The sequence below is a fragment of the Sturnus vulgaris genome, chromosome 2 (assembly GCF_052056855.1).
Source record: "Sturnus vulgaris isolate bStuVul1 chromosome 2, bStuVul1.hap1, whole genome shotgun sequence".
Taxonomy (NCBI): domain Eukaryota; kingdom Metazoa; phylum Chordata; class Aves; order Passeriformes; family Sturnidae; genus Sturnus; species Sturnus vulgaris.
The window spans coordinates 50,077,331-50,099,989 of record NC_142244.1 but is presented as its reverse complement, the minus strand read 5'-3'; the positions used below and the strand labels follow the sequence as shown (position 1 = coordinate 50,099,989).

Here is a 22,659-nt window from a genome sequence, read left to right as displayed (position 1 = left end):
ATATTTTGAGAAGGAACTGTATCTTTTGTGATGAGACTGGCAGCACGCCACAGTGATGAAAGATGCCCTTGTAACCGGAACAAAGAAACCCAGTTAGGGATCCTGATCCCAGCAGGGGCTTTCTCGGGATGCTTTATGCGCCTAAAATGCCTAGTAAAATACCATTTCCAGACAGACACCTCAAAACGCCCCACCAAACCCAGGCCCTGACTCGATGCAGCTCACAGCGGGCGCACGGAGCCGTGAGCGGCTCCCCGTGCGGGCATCTCCGGGCCGGGCCGGGCCGGGCCGGGCTGAGCGCCTCTCCCGCCCCCGCAGCCCGGGCGCGGCGGTGCCGGCGGCCGCAGCGCGGCGTCGGCGTGCGGGGGGGCCCATGGCCAGCGCGCCCCGGCCCGCCGCACCATGCCCAACCGGGCCGGCCTGGACACCGCGCTGAAGATGTCCCTGCGGCGGAAATCCTCCAAGATCCACTCCTCGGCCGGTGAGGAGAGGGCGAGGAGAGGCGGGCGGGAGCGGCGCGGGGAGGAGGCGCCGCGGCGGAGGAAGGAGGGCGCGGGGGAAGGGAGGAGAAGGGAAGGGAAGGGAAGGGATGGCAGCGGCGCCTCCATGGCGCGGCCGCCCGGCCCTGCCGCCCCACCGCCCCGCCGCTGGGGATCCCGCAGTGCCTGCCCCTCGCTCGGGGGCTGCTCGGCACGGAGGAGCCGCGGGGCGGGGGCGCAGCGCTGCCCGCCCGTCCCTGCCCCAAGGGCACCGCGGCCCCGCTGCAGACCCCGGCCCGGCGCTGCTGCCCGCGCCCCAGCGGCGCGGCCGCACCTCCATCCATCCCACCGCGACACACGGCCCGGCACCCTCACCCCGCGGAGTGAACAAGGCGGCCCCCTTCGTTCTCTTGGCTCTGATAGCTTTTGGCAGGGAAATTTATTCTGGTCGGAGGGCAGTACCGCCGGTGCAGGGGAGACAGGGGTGCTCCCCACCCCGCCACGCCGGTCAGGGGCCTCTGTCCCGTGATCAGGAGTGGGCAGAGCATCAGGCACTGCACTGAGCCTGCGGAAAGGTAAATTACAAGGTTTCTTAAGAGGTTCCCTTAGGAAACTGTTTTCCAACTAGTTCATAAAAAATAGACAGAAATGGAAGACTTTGAAGGTAGAATTCTGCTCCCAAAGGACTTACACTGACTTCGGTAAGACCAAGGTGCATTCACATTTCAGCTCTGATATGTTCTGCTTGGGCATAGATGAAGCATCAGTGACATTGCTGATGACTTACAGACACCCGTTCCTGTGCAATATATTTAGTGCCTAGTACAGTCTCTGTGGTGAGTAAAAGTGTGGTATAACGCTGTTTCAGCACTTTTTGTTTCAATGAGAAATCTGTGCATTTCCTGATCAGCATTAGGTTAAATCTCAGAGCACCTTGGAGAGCATTTGCTGGATTACTTTTGGATGATGCTGTATTTGAAGATGTCCTTTAGCCACTCATGGCTGTTCAGCTCATGGAACCAGGCTATAGCTAGCTGAAAGGAGTAAACCACGTTCTCTTTGACTCCTCTGCACAACCTGGTCACTCTTGTAACATTTCCCTTTTGGTCTCACTTCTTGGTAGCAAGGACAGAACTTCAGGGACTTTGCATAGCTGCTGAAGTAAGTGGGATGCTGAGCAAAGAGGTGTGTAATGCCTGCTCAGAGGAAATGGTAAGGTTTCAGGGTAGGATTTAGCATATTACCAGCTTTACTTATCTTCAGCCTAAGCCATTCAGATGAAACAGTTGCAGTTAAGCAGATTCCACTTTCCAGTGTTTGGGGTTGTGTCCACTTCTGCAGTCTGATCTGAAACCCTGTCCTGTGGTAGGGAGGCTCCTTTCCCAGAGCTACAGTTTGGCAGATCTTTTTGTGACTTAACTCTTGGAATCCAAACCTAGGCTCCTTTCAGATACCAGATGCTTGGCACTTGGAGAATGTTTAGCTTCAGTGTGACATACATAAAGAGTTTAACCTTCAGCTTTTGTAAGTCACAGAATCACACAGGATGGGTTGGAAGGGACCACAGAGGGTCCAACCTCCCCGCTCAAGCAGGGTCATCCTAGAGCACATTACATAGGATTGTGTCCAGATGGTTCTTGAATATCTCCAGTGCTTGGTCATCCACAATCCACAATCATACTCGTGGATCTAGGTGGTTAAGTTGTGCCTTGATGATGCCCTGAGTGCTTGGGGCACCCAGATTGTCTGCATGGGATTTGTCTATACACAGCCTTAGACTTTTACATGTTCCCTGAATTTCACGTAGGGAGAGTCCAAATTAAATAATACTTTGAAGAAAGATGGGAGTTGCTGGTTAGCATTAAGATCACTTTTGAGCACTTGAACAATGTATTTCCTATCTAGAATGTTTTCAAGGCTAACAAGAGTAATATCTAGTACAGTTGTATGTATAATGTCTGTAAAGTTACATAACAGGGGTTTGTGTAACTCACTACACAAACTTATTAAAGGATGTGATTGTAGTTAGTTTACCAGAGGCAGCTCTAGTGACTTAGTACAAGCAGAACCAATCTCTCTGCCACCCAGAAAGTCCTGCCTTCCCCATTCCTGGGCATTCCCACTGCTTTGCTTGTGTCAACATTAGCCATCAGATGGTCACCTGGATCAGTGGTGTGGCTCACTACCAGCCTATATGATCTGAATGCCAGCAGGGACCAGGCACAGAAAGGCAGTAACTCTGTTTTTCACAGCATGTTGTGTCTTGATGTGCAGACCTGCTGTGTGTGGGGGCCAAACAGGTTCACATGAGGGGCTCTGGGCTGTGTGAAGCCAACTATAAAAGCATACATTTGGATACTGAGCCACTGGCAAGCAGTTCAGATGTGGTTGTGTGGTGGCACTGCAAAATCTCAAGACTCTTCTGAGCTGAGTGGTGTCGGGGAGGAACCAGTCACCCTTTTTCCATCCTTAGTTAGGGTCAGATAACTGTCTCTATCCATTGCAGGCTTTTTGGCATCTATGTATCAAAATGTTCTATCTCCTTTCCTTTTTAGAAGAGAAGATCTTTCCTGCTTTAAAATCTTTTAGTTTATTCGCTAGTTTTGTTTACTTTTGAGGGAGTTTTGGTAATCTAAAGTATTAGGTTTTAGTTTGGGTCACTGAGATTTATTTTCATACCATGTAAAGTATTTCAGTAGCTTATAGACATTCCTCTTTAGTCAAGAAGAACACTATCTCTATGATGGTCTAACAGTGTCTTTTCATCTTAGATTTTCTACCCTCCTGTACTTGGTAGTGTGACTTCCACGTGTGCTAATACAGCATAAACTGTAACTGGTATATTTGATAGAGTTTTAAACCTGCTTAACACCAGTATAAAGCACTTGCTAGAAAAGCAGATGATGTGAAAAGTAGAATTTAGAGATGGGAAGTCACCTTCTGCCACTCAGATGATCACTGCTCTTCTTTTTTATGCATTTTCTCATTAATCGATTTTTTTGTTGTACAAGTAAACCTTTTTATTGCTGTAATGTTGTACCAACTGAGCTAAATTGATTAGATTTAAATTATTCTCAAAGTCTCTAGCTCCTTACTGTTGTAACCACAGACATCAAAGACTAACTTGTTCTTTTCCTTCCTGCCTCCTTAAAACCACTAAAATAAGAAACTGTCAATAAGACATTTGATGTTTATACAATGGCATTTTTATTTTTAGGGAAAAAAATCGAATTTCAACTTTATAATGGATTAAAGGCACACCTGATCTCAGTATTATTTACTGTGGTCTTTTTCAACTGCTCAGTGATACACATCAGCAAGAAAAATATTTTTAGTGTAAAGGTAGTAACAGAATCTTCTGTCAGAACATGAGGAACTGAAATAAAAACATCATTTAATGGTATGAAACAATACTCCTTCTATACATTTTCCATCTACTTTTCCTTTGAAATACTTGCTTATAGTTTATGCAGTGTTTTTGATCTGAGAGTCTTATTCCTTTTCTTGTAAAGGCTCTATCTCCTCCATTTTTCAGAGAAATGTCTATGCAAGGATTTCTTTGGGCTATTTTTGTGCTGTGATATAATTACCATGATTGCAACTGTTGGGAAGTGCCATACAGAGCAGTTAAAACTCTACACAGGCACTTGTACTTTGCTCAAAGCTTTTATCCTTGAGCAGAGATGATTATGCATTGGAACAGGCTCCTCAGGGAAGTTATTGGGTCACCAGCCCCGAAAGTGTTAAAAAAATGAGTAGACATGGCTCTTTGCTATAAGGTTTAGGGGACATGGTGGTATTCAGTCAAAGGGTGGACCTGATGACCTCAGAGGTCTTTTCCAGCCATAACGATTCTTTGATTTTATCTGTAGTCATTTACAGGTCAGACATAATTCCTGTAGATAAATATAAAATGCACCGCGGCTATACGTAAAATATATCATCAACTCTGCATGATCTACATCTGGCTGTTGCTGTTTCAAATAAAGTGTATTTTGGTTTTATGGAGGACGGGTTCAGGTGGTGTAAGAAGCATGGTGAAGGCTACAAAGCTTTAGCCTTGAAGCTCACTCTCATCACCTCTACTCACGGGATACCTACATCCCATTTTGCAGGAGGATCAGCAGTTGCCTTGGATGCATTTTTAAGCAAACAACCCCTAGAAGTGGTCAGCAAAGTGCTGAGCCAACAAATTCTTTAAATGCTATTATTAAAACTGTTTAACTAAGAATAAAAGCCCTATTCTGCTGAGAGAAATGTACCTGGCAGGAGTAGTGACAGGAGGGTGTACTTCATCAGCAAATGCTTTAACTGCCCATTAGCATCAGGAAGAATTACCGAAACATTGAGTAAGACAATTGCAACCATAGCGTTGGCATACAGGAAATCTGCTCTGTGATGGGAAACTTTTCCAGGTGAAGACTAAACCTCTGCCAGTTTAGTGGCAGAAGTTACTACTGAATAGACAGACTACTTTAGTCCGTGTTTGTTCATGGACATACTCAAACTGCATGGTGGTAATTTGGTGTATTACAGACCTCCCATTTCTTTTCATCCGCGTTTAACTGGCATGCAGTGTAGTATAATGTGCAGCTTATTCTATCACATCAAAGGCCCGATCCTGTTTATGTAGACACCAGTGACAATTATGCCTTTTGACAAAGCACTCATCACAATAAACCCCATGCTTTTCGCTCCTGTGTTTCCATAGTACCGCAAAAGGGAGCCTTCTCAAGCTGTGTGGGATCTTGCACGACTGTAAAGCGAGGTAGTGACAGTGACAGGGCTAACTGGAGGCCGACCTGAACTTCTGCTGCCTTTGCTTAAAGCTTGTTTGGCTGTGAAAGTTCGCATTAGAATAGGAGGGAGTTTAAAATACCTCTGCTTAGAAGTCTGAATTAGAAAAAGGTGATTTGTGCACAGTTACCGTGGAGCAACTTCATAAATAACTAAGGTCCTAAGTAGGGTAGCAGAAGAAACATTTTTTTCCCTACTGTGATGGCAGAGATGAGATTATTAACAAATCCATTAAAGATCAAACCACTCAGATGATAAGGAATACAGTTATTTAGGAGTTATTTGAGGACATAAGAGATTTAACTACCTTTCTGTTTCTAGGATCAAATGAAATGAATGTATTTAATAAAAGTTAAAAATTCCATTCTGCTGTATAGCCAATATATGAACTCTCTTATGTTACGCTACTTGAGTATTCATAACTATATTGCAGACAGGCACATGTACTGTCTATTTATAGAAACTGTTTTATTCCTTCTCTGTGCCACTATCTCTCCACAGGACTTTTGTTTCAGATTTTAGTTCTCTAGCAGTTTCTGCTTTTAGTACACTTGTCTGGGCTGAGTGAGTCAGTGTTCTCATTTTCTGGGTAGACCTAAAAGCACTGCCCTACTAGTGTGATTTGGCAGAAATGCCACTGTAGTTCCATGAAGGATCAAAGTACCTAATGGTGAAAGGACTGTAAGGAAATCTGCTTGTCTGTTCAGGGTCCTAGAATATCACCAAGACAATGGAACTTCTGGGTATAGTTCCTGAATGGAACTCACTGGGCATGGAGAGCATAGTCATTTAGTATTGCATTTCCATTGCTACAAGGTTCGCATGCAGTCTTGATCTCTGCCAACTCTGCAGGATTTTTTTTTAACCTGGAAATCTGTGCCTTCATAAGTGATGTTGCTCTAAAGCATTCCCTTTTTTTCTTACCATTAACCCTCCTTCCCTCCAGAAGAAGTTTCAAGTTGATAGCTCCCATTGACTCTAGATGATATTTTGGATGAACATCTGAAAACTGTTGTCAGCATCCAAAACTGATCACTCTCCAACTAGCAATTCACAAGACATTTTTGCTGTACTGAAGCCTTGCTGAGGGCCCTGTAAACAACCAGGTTATCTGTTTCTGCTCTTTGGAAGGTTGTCAAGTGATGCTCTGTAGATTTCCTGCAGGGTGGCACTCTTGACTGGTTCATTTCCCTTTGGCCAGTCTTGTTTGAGCTGTCAAGTATAGGCTTTAAATAATCTTTGAGTCTGACAGAGCTCACTACTTGTGAAGTAATATCACTACTTGTGAAACAGTATCTTAAGCACCTATGTTAGCTTTATTACTACGACAGGGAAGTGTTCCAGACTTATTTTCCTGTACCATGTTGTATTGTGGCACATTTTATTTAAGTTTGTAGCAGTACAAAGCCTAGAATATCTGCTGCAGACAGTATCTGTAGAGGCTGATTGCCAACATGTTCTTTTAAGGGATAGTTAATCACGCAGTCTTTCTTGTACATATACCTGGTAGAGCAGAGCAATATACTAGATTTTGAAAAGGCAGTTGAGTATCTCTGCAGCCATATCTTTCTGCTTCTGGTACAGTTCTTAAGTGTGGCTTGCCACAAATATTTTCCTTTCAGTCTCTTATCTTTTCCAGCTCAGCTACTTAAGCCTTTTGGAGCAGTTTCAGGGAGGTAAGACATGACATCTGAGAGCTTTAGATAACTGATTTTCAGCTGGTACACTCAAAGGGTAATTTGGGAAAGATCACTGACACAGTTGAAAGTTGAGAAAAAAAAAAAAACAGCTTTTACAAAGCTTGGGGGTTTATTTTTAGTGCAAAAAATTTAATTATTAATATTGAAAATACATTCTTTTCAGTTATTCCAGTATTTGTTTAGAAAGCTCTCAGATTTTTGATTAGCATTATTGCCAACTTTTCATAATGAATCCTGCCCAGTACAAAAGTTTCTGGACAGTTTCTTTCCAGCCCCAGGAATGGATAGATGCCTGCCTGTTTCAAAGTTCCTGGCTGTCAGACAGGAGGTTAAGTGGTAGTTACTAGATTCTTGGACATTTTTAATGAGATTACTGGAAACTATAATGGCACAAAAGGACCCGAAAACAGAAGATGCAAAGTTTTGTATTTCAAGCCAAAGTGTGATAAGTCAAAACTGACATGATGCAGATTTTAATGAGTGACCCAGTCCAACCACCTATTTGGACTCCTCACAGAAGTGACACAATCCCTGTAGTTACAATATCACACCCTTGTACATGACATTCACAGGAGGCTCTCTTGACAAATACAGGTGTAGTTATCCTTGCAGTGAGCACTAAAACCAGTTTAAATGAACATGAAGTGTCAGTAAATTAGTCTCAATACTGTCATGTTATGATGAATAATCACAAGACATACTGTGGATTTTAAATATATTTCCACTACTATCCCCCCTTGCATAGGGTATTTTTGTTAATTCTAGTTCTATTTAACAATTTGAAAACTTGCTTTGAGGTATTAGTGCAAAAAGGTGAATGAGAGGTTTTCCTCTTGGTCTTCCACTTGATTAAAATGGAAGAGCCATGATTCTATCAGTTCATAATGGATCCAACAAAATTTGTCAGTTTATTTTAGCTAAGGTTTGATGAATCTACCTTCTTTTAGACTGTTGGAAATCAGGATTAACACAAATTAAATTAGTCTATAAAGGTTCTATAAAGGAGAGAAGGCAGTCTGACATCATTTTTAAAGCTGACTGCAAGGTCTTGATTTTTAGTTCCTAATGTCTTGAATGCAGATGACCAAAGCCATTCATTTGATTTTATTAAATGAGCAGGTAGTCAGAAAGAGTGAAAGCAAAGTGTTTATCTCCTTTTAATAAAATCAGCCAGATAAATTTTTCTACTTTGAACAGAAGGAGAGCTCAGGTGTTATCTCTTGTCATCCCAGCACTGTTCTGCCTATTTGTACAAAACACAAACCACTAAAAACTAAGGTCCTGTTCCTGTCAGATCTAGGAACATTCAACCCAATGCTTATACGAAGGGTATATGAAACAAGTAGCCCAGGCTTTTTTGTGCCTTTAAATCCTCTTAGCATATGTTGCTTTATTTAACACATGCCATTTGTTTGTAAATAGGAGACAAAAGATGCTGAAAGAGTACATGCAAAGTCAGCACCAGCCATCATAACTCTGAAACACATACAGAGGTTACATCTGCATTTGTCATATCAGTTCACAGCTGGGAATGAGGATTTAACCTCGAAGCTTGAATCTGAAATCCAGATGACATTTAGACAACATTTCTGCATCACTGGGGAGGCTCAGCATAGTTACTGCTTCAGTGGTCCCACGGCTACTGAACTGAAATACATTGACACCAATCCTGGTGCCTTGTTTTGAAGTGGGATAGAGAGACAGGGGAGTTAAGGTATGCAGGTGCTACCCAGGCTGGGGAGGGCACCACTTCTGCTTTTACATATTTAACAGTCAAATCTTCTTCCCAGAGTTTCACTAATATAGGTCTGCATCTGGAAGCCATCCCTGTGCTATTTACCTGTCTGGTCATAGGGGAAAAAAGGAGCATTCATAAGAGCCTAGCAGACAGACACGAGGAGAGAGTGCTAGCCCTGCCCCAGCCAAATTTATCCTAGTTCTGCACTGCCTGAAGACAGGGGACCATTCACTATCAGTCCTTAACTAAAATCCTGATCCTTGCTGAAGTTTTCCCACAATCTTCAGTTAAAAAAAAAGAAGTTCATACCCTCTGTTTTTTTATCAAAGTAATTTTTTTACAAATCTGAAATTTGCTTATCTTGTCCTTGAAAAGTTTTTGAACCCTACTAGTCATCATAAGGGTAACAAAGTGGGGTGATCAGTCTTCAGAAGGAGAAAGGAGTGGCTAGAAAGATCTGAAATATCTGAGGAGAAAGAGTTCACTTCTTACAGAAAAAGAGATTTTGAGGGTCTAGGTCCCAAATTAATACACTTTGGGCAAGTGCAAGTATCAGTCAATGACCATGCAAATGTGCAAAGGACCTCATTACTTTAGGGTTATCATGGATCCATTGCATGTTGTGAAATTGGACTTGAACATTATCCTGGTTTCAGCTGGGATAGAGCAGTGAGCAGCTGTATGGTACTTAAATTCCAGCTGGGGTTAAGCCATGACAGATATTGTTTCAGGTCTTTCTGAAAGATATAGTGCTGAGCCCCTATAATAAGAAGACTTAATGGCATGTTTTCTGGAGAAGGTGAGCTTCCTGCTGTGAGTTGTAATGTATACTGTCACTGAAATTTTCCAGTAAACACAGATGAAAATTTCCCTAGTGCCTTCCATGTAGCCCTTCTGTCATGGATCTCTTAGTTGGGACTGTGAATACAGTATCTTCCACACACAGCATCACCCCGTTCCCATTCCCTCTCGTGTGACAGAGTGCGACATCCAAAATCCTACAGTAGACCCAAGAAGGCCTCTTTAGTTGCAGGATCTCCACTGAAAACAAGAAGTCTGGTTTATATCACAGTAGATGCACCTGCTTTATATCTCTGGCCATTTCCATCCCTCACTCCATTCTCTATGCTATCTCCCTCAAGTGTTCTTAGCCATGCTGGTTCTGGTAGGAATTCAAGTTAGATGCGAGGGACTATGTCTGGCATGGCATGGGAGAGAGCAGTAAGGATTTCCAGTATGGACTGCTGGAGAGACTTCAGCAGTCCTAAACTTTCAACATCAAGAAAGACCAGGTTGCAAAGAAGATTCTGCAGTCCTCAACACTGGATGGTTTTGTTGAAGTTTTGGCCCGCCAGCTAATTACCTAAACTGTTTTCTCTGAGGGCTTTCTGCCAAAACCCCAAAGAGAGAAAAAATGGGAATAAAATAGCTGTAGTAATAAATCTGATATGATCTTGTTGAGACAGTGCAATTTTGTGTTAGTGCTAAATAGCAGGGTATTTAAATAATTTAGTATTCCTTTTGGTACTTTTTGGTTCATTAGACAGCCAGATTCGCAGGGTGTGTGTACTTACCATTCCTGCTAGGAATGCTGTTGTTTACAGGGACATTAAATTCTCCTATCAGTGTCATCTTCTATATAGAGAAATCCTGACAATCAAGGACAAGAGTTAATCTTAGATCTTCTTCCCACCAGAAACCTCCCCCTTTTTTTTAAAATTAAAGTCCCTTCTTAAGACACCCAGCAGTTCACAGACACAAGCATCTTGCTGAATTTCTGCATCATTCTTTTACAGGCTTCAAATCAAATCAGAACAGTTTTGCCCTCTGATGAGATGAAAAGATTTATATTTCTGTGTACCAGTTCACATCCTGTCAGGGCAGATGGTACTATTGGAGTGTACATTGTCATTAATTTAGGACTCAGCGACTGCAAGCAACCATATTTTTTATTTCCATCGGAACCAGTACACAAACTAGCTTTCAGTAATAAAATATTAGTATCCTAAGCAGAAGCCACAGAATTTACTGAGGTAGAGAAAGGCAGCAGGGATGTGGTAGCTTCTGTCTTCGCCAGGAGCTAAAGCTGTTTCACTGCAGTTTCAAATATTTTGTCATCAGTGGCTCCAGAGCAAGGAAATAATTTTAGTTATCTACTTCAGAGGGCAAGATGAAGATTATAGGCAGCTACACAGTGTTTGTATGGTGCTGGGAAACAGAGGGCTGTATACAAAAATATTTCTGTAGTCAGGTGAGTTTACAACCACTACTTTATTTTTTCCCCCCTCGCTGTTGCCATTTGGCTTTGGTGGTGTCATGACCTCATGAAGCTAAGTCCACCTGGATATTCTGGACAAAATAAGCAGAACATGGCTTTTTATTTAATCCCCTACTTCTTATAAAGGTTTATTTTTATAAGGTATATATTTCTGTAAGTTTTTTGGCATTATTTTTTATTGTCTAAATTGTTTATTAACAATGATTCTATATTGACATAAACAATTTAAATAAAAAAATTGATATGTGCAATTTTCTAGACTAAAATTTGAGAAGAGTGATTAACAACCTGAAGAAGGGGGAAGGGAAGTTCTACATTAAGAAGATTGGCAGTGCTTCAACTAGAAGACTATGCTGTGACTGAGGCTATAGCCAAAAATAGAGTTGGATTAACAGAAGAAAGGCAAGTAGATAAAACTAAGGTCAAAGCAGAAATAGATGCTTTAGAATTACCTCATCCACTAAAAAATATGAAGAGATATTCAAGCAGTTTTCCTATTATATGCACCTATAATGGGAAAATCAATTCACAATAAGAAGCACTATGAAAGATGACTGAAAGGATAAGTTAATGAAGAACTAAGCTTAAAAATAGTCAGAGAAAACGACAATAACTTTTTCTGATTGTTTGTACAGGCTTTAACATGAATGGTGTCACAAATAAAGTAAAAAAAAATCTCTGAAAGACATCTGTAGTAATAGCAACGCTTAGGAAAAGAAACAGTAAAAATCAGCTGACTAGACACTCGCATTGAGGTGGGGTAACATAGTGATGAGCCAAGCTCAAGAGGTTGGGCTTTACTTCCTCCCCAGAAGAAAGGATTAGCTCGGTAACAAGTTTTACCTGGTAACAATTGTTACAGCTCTGTTTACACTAATGAGCTCCAGAGCTGTAATCTGTGGGTGAGAGAAGCTAATGCACATAGGTAGGAAGACTTCAGAAGGGGGGGAAAAAGTAGTAGAAGGTTATGTCTGTAGGGATTTTGGTAAAATAGGCTATCTCACCTAGGAAACTTGTCCTTTCTTGTAGCTTTGAATTTCAGTCAGGTAAGTTGGCTTCAAAGGAAGAAAGGTTGTGCTTTTTGAAAAAAATTATTGTTTGATATGCTCAACTTTCTAATGCCCTGAGGTAGATACTGACTGTCCTTATCTTCAATTTTCTACGTGGAAAAGCTGAAGGCCTGCTTTCTTGATATGAAGGTTTATTCAGAGCTAAGGTAATGATCTACTAGTAAGTAAGACCTAGGTCTGCTTCTATTGTAAGGATTTTGTTCCTTTATCTCTGATTAAATATTGCTTGGTAAAAGCATAGTCAAAACCTGAACTCTGAGAGGAAGCACTTACAAACTTATAATTCTGTTGTGTGATTCTGTGTTCCTGTGCGATATGAGCACTACAGTGATGACTCAACAGCTGCTTAGTAGGATTTATGTTAAAGATGAGAGATATACTTGCTTAATGCAAGAGACTCCTTCAAATTTATTGGGATGTAATGCTCATTATTAACAAGGGGCTGCTGTTTTTACAATGAGCCCAATATTAAGACAGTAACTGAATGGGAGGGATTTCTCTCCACTGAGTAGTTCTGCTGTTCACAGCAAAATAGAACAGCTGTGTGGAAATAGTGTTTTAGATGATCTCTAAATGTGGTATGGCAAATTATTGCTTATTAGTTTGGAACTTCTGCTCATATGTGACCAAATAATTTCTGTAATAGTCTGTGGAATGAAGAGAAATAAGGCTTGCAGTCTTTCAGAAAAAATGCTCTGTGAATCTTGTCCCCAGTAGTTATTTCAGAGACCTAAGTATTTGCTTTGATTTTTTTTTTTTTTTTTTTAAAGAGGGGGTATGAAACTTATATTAGGGGTGGGAATGACTATTTCTCTTTTAAAAGGTGTCTCCCCTTTCACAAAAATATTTAAACAACAGGTATAAAATCCAGGAATGGTTATAGGTTAAGACTGTCTGAAATTCTATCCTGAAGAGTGTAGCACCACTTTGGGCTCATCATCTGAAGTCTAGCTGATAAGCCTTTCCTAGGAATGAAACACCAGTGCTTGCTGTACCTGAATGGATGCACTGTCACTGGAAATTGAGTCAGCCAGGTGGTGATGTTCAGCTTTCAGTAATGGTTGGTTGGTTTGGGCTTTTTTTTTTTCTTTTGCTTCTCCTCCCTAGGGCTACTTTTTAATGAAAAACTCCTCCAGTACCGGCACATGAGTCATAAACATAATTTCCTCTAAATTCGCAGCAGCCTATGCAATACCAGATAATTAAATATTGAAAAGGTCTGTGATTCTTGTCTTGCTCATTCTAGAAGCAATTGCAATAAAACTCTGCCTATTGCAGACAGGTACTGGAATGTCTCAAAAGTGACAGATGGATACAGTACAAATGTACTTAAAATCTCAGAAATGATGCAATAGGTCAAGCTGAATCCTGATCCAATAGAAAGCAAACATTTAATGTTTTGGCAATGACCAGCTTTGTGTGGAGCCTAGCAGGAGACCTGTAAGGTTGCAGTCTCAGCAGGTCCAGTCAGCATAACTCTGCCCAAATTAAATTCATTGTCACCAGTCTGCAGCAGTTCAGGGTCTGATCTACAGGATTACCAGAAAAATCTGTCAAAGAATCATAATACATCTTCTAGAGATCAAGCCACTGAGGCTATTATCTCTCTTTGGGGGTGGTGGGTGAGAGGAGAGAATATTTTTAAAACTCATCCAGTACAGATGCTGCAGACAAGATAGCTGTTCCAGGAAGAACGACCTGCATAAGAAGGCTTACTAGGCTGGGATTTTAAAATAAAAATACATCTCCAGCTATGCTTATAGTATAGGACTTTGGCATAATAGTAGCAGGTGGCTGCAGCATTAAAATAACTGGTAATTATATTTTTCATAAAATGTGCTTCAAAGGAAAAAGGAAGAAACCACATGAGGTTTTAGCTCGATCAGCTTTAGTCTCATTCTTGGTCTAGTCTTCTGGCTAAGGCTGCAGAGCAGAGATAAGGCTGCCTGATACTGCAAACCTGTAAGCTTCTCTCATCTATTGATAGTGCTCTCTTCCTGACAGGGACAGGCAGAGGTGTGTGATGGCAGCTCTTTTCTTGTCCTTTGTTAAACATAGAACTGCTGTTTAATTTTCTGTTTTGTAGATCTGTTTATACATCCATTACACTGAAGATAAACTTGTCCTACATGGAAGACTTTCATTAAGTTTCTAAGTCTGTTCTGAGCTTAGTGCAGATATGTCTTTGTTAAGCTGCCCTAAACATAATTAGCTGTATTCTGGCTTTGGTAGTCCTTGGTGATACTGATCCATTGTAATCAGTATCAGAGGTTCTGCACTAGCTTTTTCATCTGGTGCTAAAGGCTGGGAGTACAGTAACTACCCTTTGAGGCCCAAATATAAGAAACCTGAAATGCAGGTATCCATTCTTTCACCCCCTTTGCTGCAGCTCTTCTCTTGGACATGTGGTAGTTTCAGTCTGGTATTCCAAGTCCTCTGGAAGCTGCCAAGTGGTGGGAAGGGCTGCTAATTCTCACACCAGCATATTTACTGCTGTTTGAAGGTATCTTAAATGGAAGAAAATGTCTGTTAGAGCCAGAAAATGAATCTGAGGAACGTGCTGCCTCTCTGCATGCCCTGTGCTGTGGTGGTGATACAGGACAGCAGAGTCCCTCTGCCATGTACGTGTTATTCTGAGAGCTCTGAAAATAGTTACCCTGAGGTTTATATTGACTTTCTTCTGCTGGTAACAGTCAACTTCATGATGTCCACTCTTCACTGGGGGTGGCATTTCTTGATGCTCTCATGGAAGTGTTCTGATGAGTCTGTGTGGGTTGTGCTCATAATTCTGGGATTCAGTGCAGTCTTCTACAGTTATGAAGTGTTCCCTTCATCATGTGGGATTGCTGAACAGTCCTTGTTCTGAAGCAGGAGGGCTAAAATCTTCTTTCTGATTAACAAGACAGTATTAATTTTGTTCCTGCATTATGTCAGACTTCAGTGTAGCTAGCAGATATTAAATTAGACAAATTACTAAAAGATAAATAAGGATGCAATAGACTAATTCTATTAGTTGCTACACTATGCAGTTACATGCTGTTTCCTGCAAGGCATTTGGATGCTGTATGAGACATCTGAAAGTATTTTGCAATTAGAGAGAATGAATTGGTTGCCAATTTCCTCTCTTGAATGTTTCCATTAACAGTCCCAATAACAGTTGTAGTGAACCTTTAATGAATACAATAAGCCACATAACCCATATGAGTCTGCATGGCTTGGTACATGATAGGTTCTGTAATGGTACCTTGCAGTCATATTTTCTAAGTACTTCATCAACAACCTGATATGATTTTTATTTAAAAAAATGTTGCCTCAGTGAAGAGAATGGGCTATAATTGAATTTACCCCCTTAATCCTTTTCGTATCTGCTTTGTTCTGTGTTAAACACATTTGGAGAATGGCAAAAGTAGCAGAGTAGTAAGGGTGTAGTTGATTAATAACGTGCTGCTCTTAGTTTAACACTCAATCTTTAGAACTTTTTGTGTAATGCTGGGGTACCGTCTTAGGTAGGCTCATTTTGGTGGCTTGTGCAAGCCCTCAGCAATGCAGATAGGATCTGCTCCATGCCAATTCAGAAGTGTGTCTGAGTATCTAAGGGGAGAGCTTGGGTGTGTGTGCCTGTGCTGAATAGCAGGACCTTCATCTAACAGAGTTGAGATGAGGTAAGATTAGGTCTTGCTTCTGCTGTAGCTTAGTCACTTCTTCCTCCAAGTGATCCTTCCCTGTTGTCTTCTGCATGATGTGTCTCATTGCTATAAAGCAGAGAGAAGGGGTTTGAAGAAATGCTGGGGGTGAGCTTTGTGCCTGACTGTATCCATCCAGCTGGTCCTTGATGACAAAAATTGCTTCTGGATCAGTCTTTGGTTCTCATTTGTTCCTCATGCAAAAAAGATTGGAGACCCTGAGGTTTAAGAGAGTTTGGTTAAACCTTAGTTGCCTACTTTGTCATCAGATATCTTCTTGTAAAGACAGTCTTGCATGGCATATAGGTGTGCTCAGAATATGCCCATATGATCGTGTATTAAAATCTAAATCTCTTCCTAAAAAATGGTGCTCTGCCAAGATCCTCTAGAGTATGGACTGCTGGTTTTTCAGATGTTAAGTTGTTGTTTTGCACAAATTTGGATTTAAAAGATGAGACTTTTGGGGGATTTATTAAGCGTGATTTGGGAATTGACATCAAGGGTGTTGAGAGAGCCCCACTTTTTCAAAGTTGGCTCCACTTTGCAGGGCCATTCTCTCACAATGCCATACCTCAGATCAGCAATCAGGATGTCTAAGCTGTCAGCAGCACTAATGAGGAAATAGAGTTCAGTGGGACATGGCTGGCTTGGTTGCTGGCTGGGCCCTTGCCAGTGAAAGAAGTTGGTGGTGGTGAGATGAAGACATGGTGTTGGATTTGTTGGCCTTTTGCAGTAGGATCTGTCCCCAACTATAGAGGAGCCAGTGTTGGAGAGATGTAGTCTGCTATGTTTTGTTCTTAAGTGTTGAAATATGCCCCAATACTGTTATCAACCCATATCTGATCAAGGCAAAATATTCATCCTTGTGTCTGCATAATAGAGAAGATGCTTTGAAGAAACAGGGCTTTCCTAATGTGTGAGGGTACCTGCTAATGCCTGTTGTGTTTGGAGCAGAGCTGCTCTGTAAATAATTCATAGGGCTTACAGGTTTCAGACAAGTCTAGTTATAGTGGCTAAACTGAAGATGAATGATGACAGAAAATGCACAGTATGGGATTTTCATCTGATGCAAATCTGGATTTTGGTAGAGCTGTTCTAGATCTCCCTGTGGTAGCTGAAGCCAACTTTCCCCAAGTCTTGGTCAGACTGCTTATCTACAGTTGCCAGAACAGAGCTACCTCTAGCCTGCTTGCCTGCTGTGGATTGCTTTGAGGTCTTTGTTGTTGCTTTTTTTTTTTTTTTTTTTTTTTTAAACCAGAGGATTTTGATATGTAATGAGGATTGCCCATAAGGGAGTTCCTATGGATCCAGTAATCATTACAACACCTTTATAAGAGGGGTCTTGGGGCTGCATTAAACCTTGAGAACCTGAAGGGGAAAGACTGTGCTTGGTCTCTGTGCTTTTAACATAGTTACAAGCACAGAGATTCCGTGTGTTACCTCTGAATCTTTAATGTCTCAGACTTGGGCCACACACCAGAAGTTAGGCAGTAGGGCTTTGTTAGGCAAGAATTGTTAAGTGATGCAGTTTGGTTTTGGATTATTGCAGGTGTGGCCTTTCATTTTAAAAGGCAGTTTTGTACCATGTTTCAGCTGGTAAATGAGTACTGTCCTGTCCTGTTAGAAGGCAGCAGTCCCAGGAGCAGGTCAAGTACTACTGCCACGGGGTATGAAGACTGCATTTCTTTGCTTCATCTTATTGCTCCAAGAAGAGATTGTTAAATACTTTTACTTTTCCCCCGTGCAGCTATTTAGCATTCTTGCCTCTAGAAAGAAAGAAAGGAAAAAGCTAAATTAACTCTATGGCATTTTTAATGCTGGCTTAATATAAGTGCAAATAAATGCAGGAAGCTGTGGTGGCTTCAGGCTACTTAGAACAAGCTAGAGTTAACATAGTGAATATTTGGCTTTTGTTGGTGTTTACTTGAGAGGATATTAAGAGTAAAAGGATGAAAGAAAAATACCTGTTCTCTTAATTGATATTATTACATTGTTTGCAAGTACTTCATCTTCTTCATTGACATCAATATTTTGGCTTTTTAGAGTAGAAGGCCTACTTATGTGGAAGCAACTGCATTGATAACAGTGTGACAAAAGCATTGATAACTGGATTGCAAGGACTATCTATTAAGAGGCATGCTGCTTGAATTTGATGTGGTAGCCCAAGTTAGTACAGCCCAAACTAGGTGGCAGGGCATTAGTTTACAAAAGTGAAAATAATATTCAATAATCATAGTGAACTCTCTTTAGATAATATAGGTAATATGTGTATAATAGGCTTTGTTCCTGTTTATTGAAAGGCTGAGTTTCTGTGCATTCTGTGAAGAGGTGATCTAGTAGGCATGAAGATTAGTGAGAAATTGATTATCTTGCTAGTGAAATTTCCAACCTAATTTGCTCCTGGTGCAAGCTTTTTTTTTTTTTTTTTTTTTTTTTTTTCCCCCTGAAAAACAGTCTTCTGTTAGTCCTGAATGTATTCATGGAAGTCAGAGATGACTTCAGCTGACAGTGCAGCATTCCTACTATACATGGTGGAGTGGTCTGGTAGTCCAAGTACAAAAGTGGCTTTGGAGGTGCAATTGGCTCCTCTGTTTTTTGTGCTGGCAACACTGCAGGTGTGGGTGTGTTTGCAGTGGGAACAGAGGTGATCTGGCATCTCCTACATTTCAGGAGAGTATTCCTGCTCTGGAGTATGTTGAGATCAGAGACTCATCCTGTGATACCTGTTAACATTTGCCTCTGAGTTTTTCTAGTCACTAGAACAGGAATATGAGTGATTATTATCCTCTTTCATATTTTCTATAAAGATAAAATTGGTGGTTTGTGCTTTGATTTTGACTGTGGTTGCTTGATGAATCCTCGTTTCTTACAAAAGCACTTTGTACACATCAAGTGCACTTGCTGTAGGTAGCACTAAGATAACCCAGAAAGAAAGGTAGTGTTATGAAATGCTTGTTCTCTCTTCCTTTGTATGCCAGGTATCTTAAAAAATGCATTTTTTAAAGGATAATAGCTGTGCTTGACTATGTATAGATGGACAATGTTTAGAGCTGAAAACATAAGAAGCCTCCAAGGAGGCACACTTATGTCATGAGTGGTACCAAGCAGCTCAGTTGGTGGTAGGTGTATATCATTCTTATTTTCAGAGTGTGCTTAATTTTGTGGTGCACTTCTGTTTATCCATGAATAGTAGTGCAAAATCAGACTTCAGGACAATGCTTTTATTTCAGCAAGTTGTGGGGGCTTCAGGCCACCATACTCTCTGTTGTGGCACTTGGTGTGTTTCTTTGCAATGAGCCTCGAGCTTGAGGCTTGAAATCAAATTCTTGAAATGAATTAATGCTTTAGTATTTTGCTGGATTTCTAATGAGAAATGTCAACAACTTGGAGAACTAAGTCATACAAAGTAGAAAACTTCTCAAAGCTGCAATGTATTATTTTTTATTCTAGTCTGAAACTTGCTGGCTGCTCTAGGACAAAGACTGGTGGCAGATGGGACCCAGTACCTTCACTTGTTAGTCGAAGGATGCCTAGCAAAACAGAAGGTAGCATAACTCGGCTGTTTTATCAGGCTCCCATTTGGCTCTGGAAATGACAATTGGATTTTCCTTTCTTCCCTTCACCTTTTGAAAAGCAACTATTTGATGTAATTTTTCAGAGAATGGGAATTTAGAAAGGCCTACTTTAGTAGGTTACTGAATTGTGATGAATCTCACATTTATTGATTTTAATATATACTTAAATAAACAGAATAGATATGTGAAAAACTGAGTCCTCTGTAGATCTTATGGCAGTATAGACTTTGGTGTGCCATCATGGACTCAAAATTGTTATACTTTTCTCCATTAAAATTCCATGAACATGAATTGGCTGACCCATCACTAATCTCATTAGGATTAAGAGACCTTAATCTTAAACGAGATAATAGCATAACAGAGTAAAAGACTGGAAATGGATTTTTCTTGTTTGTACTCCATGCATTTGCATGCAAGTGCTTACTATTTCCTGATTTACAGCATCCCGTCAGCAGCTTGGAGATGAGCTGGTAAAATAAATTTAAAAGTGAAAATTCTCTTACTAAATTATTTGGGGTTACATTCTCAAATACTAAGTTATTTGAGGTCTCACTAGATCTCAGCTGCTCTGAGAATTAATTCCCTTCGCAGTCTATAGTAGGGAACCTGAATTTTTGATTGTACAAGCTAGGGAATTACATTTAAAAGAGAACCTACAGCTACTCTTTAATTATTAACAAATGCCTGTTAGAAGAATGGTCTTCTGGACCCCGTAGGCAGTTCTGTGCATATCTGTCCATGTTTGTCATATGAAAGCATAAGACTGGTGCTCATTCAAAGTGTTACCTCAGGACTCTTTTGAACAGGTGCTTTATAAAAATCTTGAAGGGATAAATCCTGGAGGTGGATGAAAAGCAGGTTTCTGAACTTGACCAACATCTAGCTAAGGACAATGGAACATTAATTGGTTATACCTGAACTTTTGGCTGGAAGTTACTCTCAAATGCAAGTCGCAGTTATGACCCTGCTTATTACCTGCATTTGAAAAGTTGGCTTCCTGACTGGGAAAACTGAGCTTGAACTAGTGGGGTTTGATATGACAGTGTCATTATCTTAAATCACTTGAATCTACTGACAAAGTGATGCTAAAAGGGCTGTTTTTCCAATGTTTCACCCATTCTGTTCTCTAACCAGCAGCCTCAGGTAGAAGTAATTAGATACTACCCCTATCAATCTGATCTGTTTTGAGTCAGCATGCTAAAGATTTTTAACCTTTTAGAATGCAATAGAAATTAAGCTAATGGTGGGATGGTGAGGTGTAATGAATGGAAAACTTGTCAGTTCATCCCTACAAAAATCCCGTGAATTTTGGTGAAACCAAATCTATTTTGAAATTATTTGAACGTGGTCTTTATAATGGAATTTTCAAACAAAATGTCATATTTCTGTTGTAAGATGCTGAGAGTCCAAGTTGTTACATAAAAAATATAATTTAAGTCTAAATATAACAGCAGAGAAGTACATACCAGATTTGAGAAATCATTAGCTGCTACAAGGCATGAGTAATTGCTAATTAGTGTCGTTTGTGGCCAGTACTGATGTAGTCACCAGAGAAGGAACAAATGCACTTAAGCCAGCTGTGGTATCTGGTTTCTTGCTTGTAATCCTTCTCATTGGCTTGCCAGGAACCTTGCCAATGTGTTGACTCTCTTTCTACACTGAAGTACACAGAATGAAGTGATATTTGCTTTATTGCAAGTTATTAATTGGGTGAAACTTGTTTTTTAACAAATTCCAGTGTTCTGAGCTCTACTTGTGGCTGTGGGCGCTTTGCTGGCTTCCAGTGTTTGATACACACTCCAGTAGTCAGTTTGTGTGGAATGAAGGTGCTACAGGCACTCAGCATATTGTGAGCATGTATTTGATACAGAGCAGAGGCTTGAAGCCTGAACTCTAATACTGTGAAGCAGTTTAAACTTTGTCTTCTTTGAGGAGCACAGATCACTTACTCCCTGCAGAAGGAGAAGCTCCTTTTGCTAGGACTCCCAACAGTTCATGTGATGTTGAACTGTGTCAAAAATATATTTCTGGCCTCCAAAAGTATTTGCATTTCACCAATAAAGATCAAACCACAAAGAAGGAGTAGAAAACTTTTTTTAAGTAGTTGACATCCTAATGCTCAGCCTGTGTCTTCAGATCTGTCTCTGAGCCATCGTCTCTAGGATACATTCAGCTTCTAGTCTTTAACTTTGCTAGCTTGATTAGTTGCTAAGAAAGAAACTTCAATTTAATTGTAGCAAAAATGTATTATATTGAAAGTAGGCTGCTAAAGGGAATTTTTGGTGATTGGACAATATGCTCTGAAAGAGGTTTGTGTGAAATTAACTTGAACAATTCTGTTCAGCTCTGATCTGTGCTCTTGCTAGATATGTGGTGACCTGTTAGAACCTGAGAGATTAAGACCTAAACTTCGTCTTTAAACTGAAGAACTTCCACTGCAAACCACTCAAAATAATTTATCCACTTCATTCCTGAGCAGTCTGTATACTGGAGAAGGGCCAGGACTAACTGCTAGGGTGAGATATTGTCTAGATGAGCTTCTGTTCTGGAGTCTCCAACAAACAGCCTCAGTTTTGCTCATTAGTGTTGTGACCAGCACTTGTAGTAAATCAGGTCACTATTTCACTGCTGGGCTGGTATGTTTAGGTACCTTCCTAATATTCAATGCCCTTGGGGAGGTTTCAGCACAGTGAGACAGTGTCCTGTAGTAGCTTTGCCAAGAAACTTAAATTGAGCAAGTAAGAAAAAATTGCTTTCAAGTTTTTCTTAAAAAATGGAACACCCCAAAAAGCTCCAAACAAACAAAAACACCCTAACCAAAAAAAAAGTTAACTCTGGCTATATACATATTTACAGTTTGACTGAAGTTTTGCTTTGCATATCTTGAACATTTTTTTTCTCCTTTAGAGACTTGGAACTTTAGGAGGAAAGGAGATCTAGATTTGAAAATCTAGACTGCTAGAAATTCCATATTTGATTTCAAATTATTTTACAGCAAGGACAACTTCAAAGCTTTGAAAATCGTTGTTTAACACTGTTCAAATATTTGATCACTAGTCATTTACAGTTCTGTACTCTTCTGTGAGGTTACATTTGAAGTATAGAGTAACTGCAGTGACATCAGAGGATGGCAGCAATACTGACTGTGCTTCGTTTTGATGCTGTCAGCACAGCTGGGTGGGTAGAAGTCTGAATATAGAAATAGTGGCAGCAGTACTGTTGGGGGCAGTGATGCCTGCTGCAGCAGGTGTGGGCCAGAAAGGAGCTGATGCAGGCTCTCTGAGGGGTGTGGGCTACCTTCATGACCAAAATGTGGGAGATGGAGAATGGGAAGGATGC

General features: G+C 40.7%; 1 protein-coding gene across 1 annotated transcript in view; it reads left to right on the top strand.

Moving 5' to 3' along the window:
• The first annotated feature begins 362 nt into the window (after positions 1 to 362).
• Positions 363 to 22,659, top strand: part of ATP8A2 (ATPase phospholipid transporting 8A2) — a 310,559-nt gene continuing 288,262 nt past the window's right edge. The window contains exon 1 of the mRNA XM_014879642.2: positions 363 to 481. Within this exon, the coding sequence (XP_014735128.2) occupies positions 403 to 481 (79 nt within the window). The 5' untranslated portion in view covers positions 363 to 402. The remainder of the gene's footprint in view (positions 482 to 22,659) is intronic.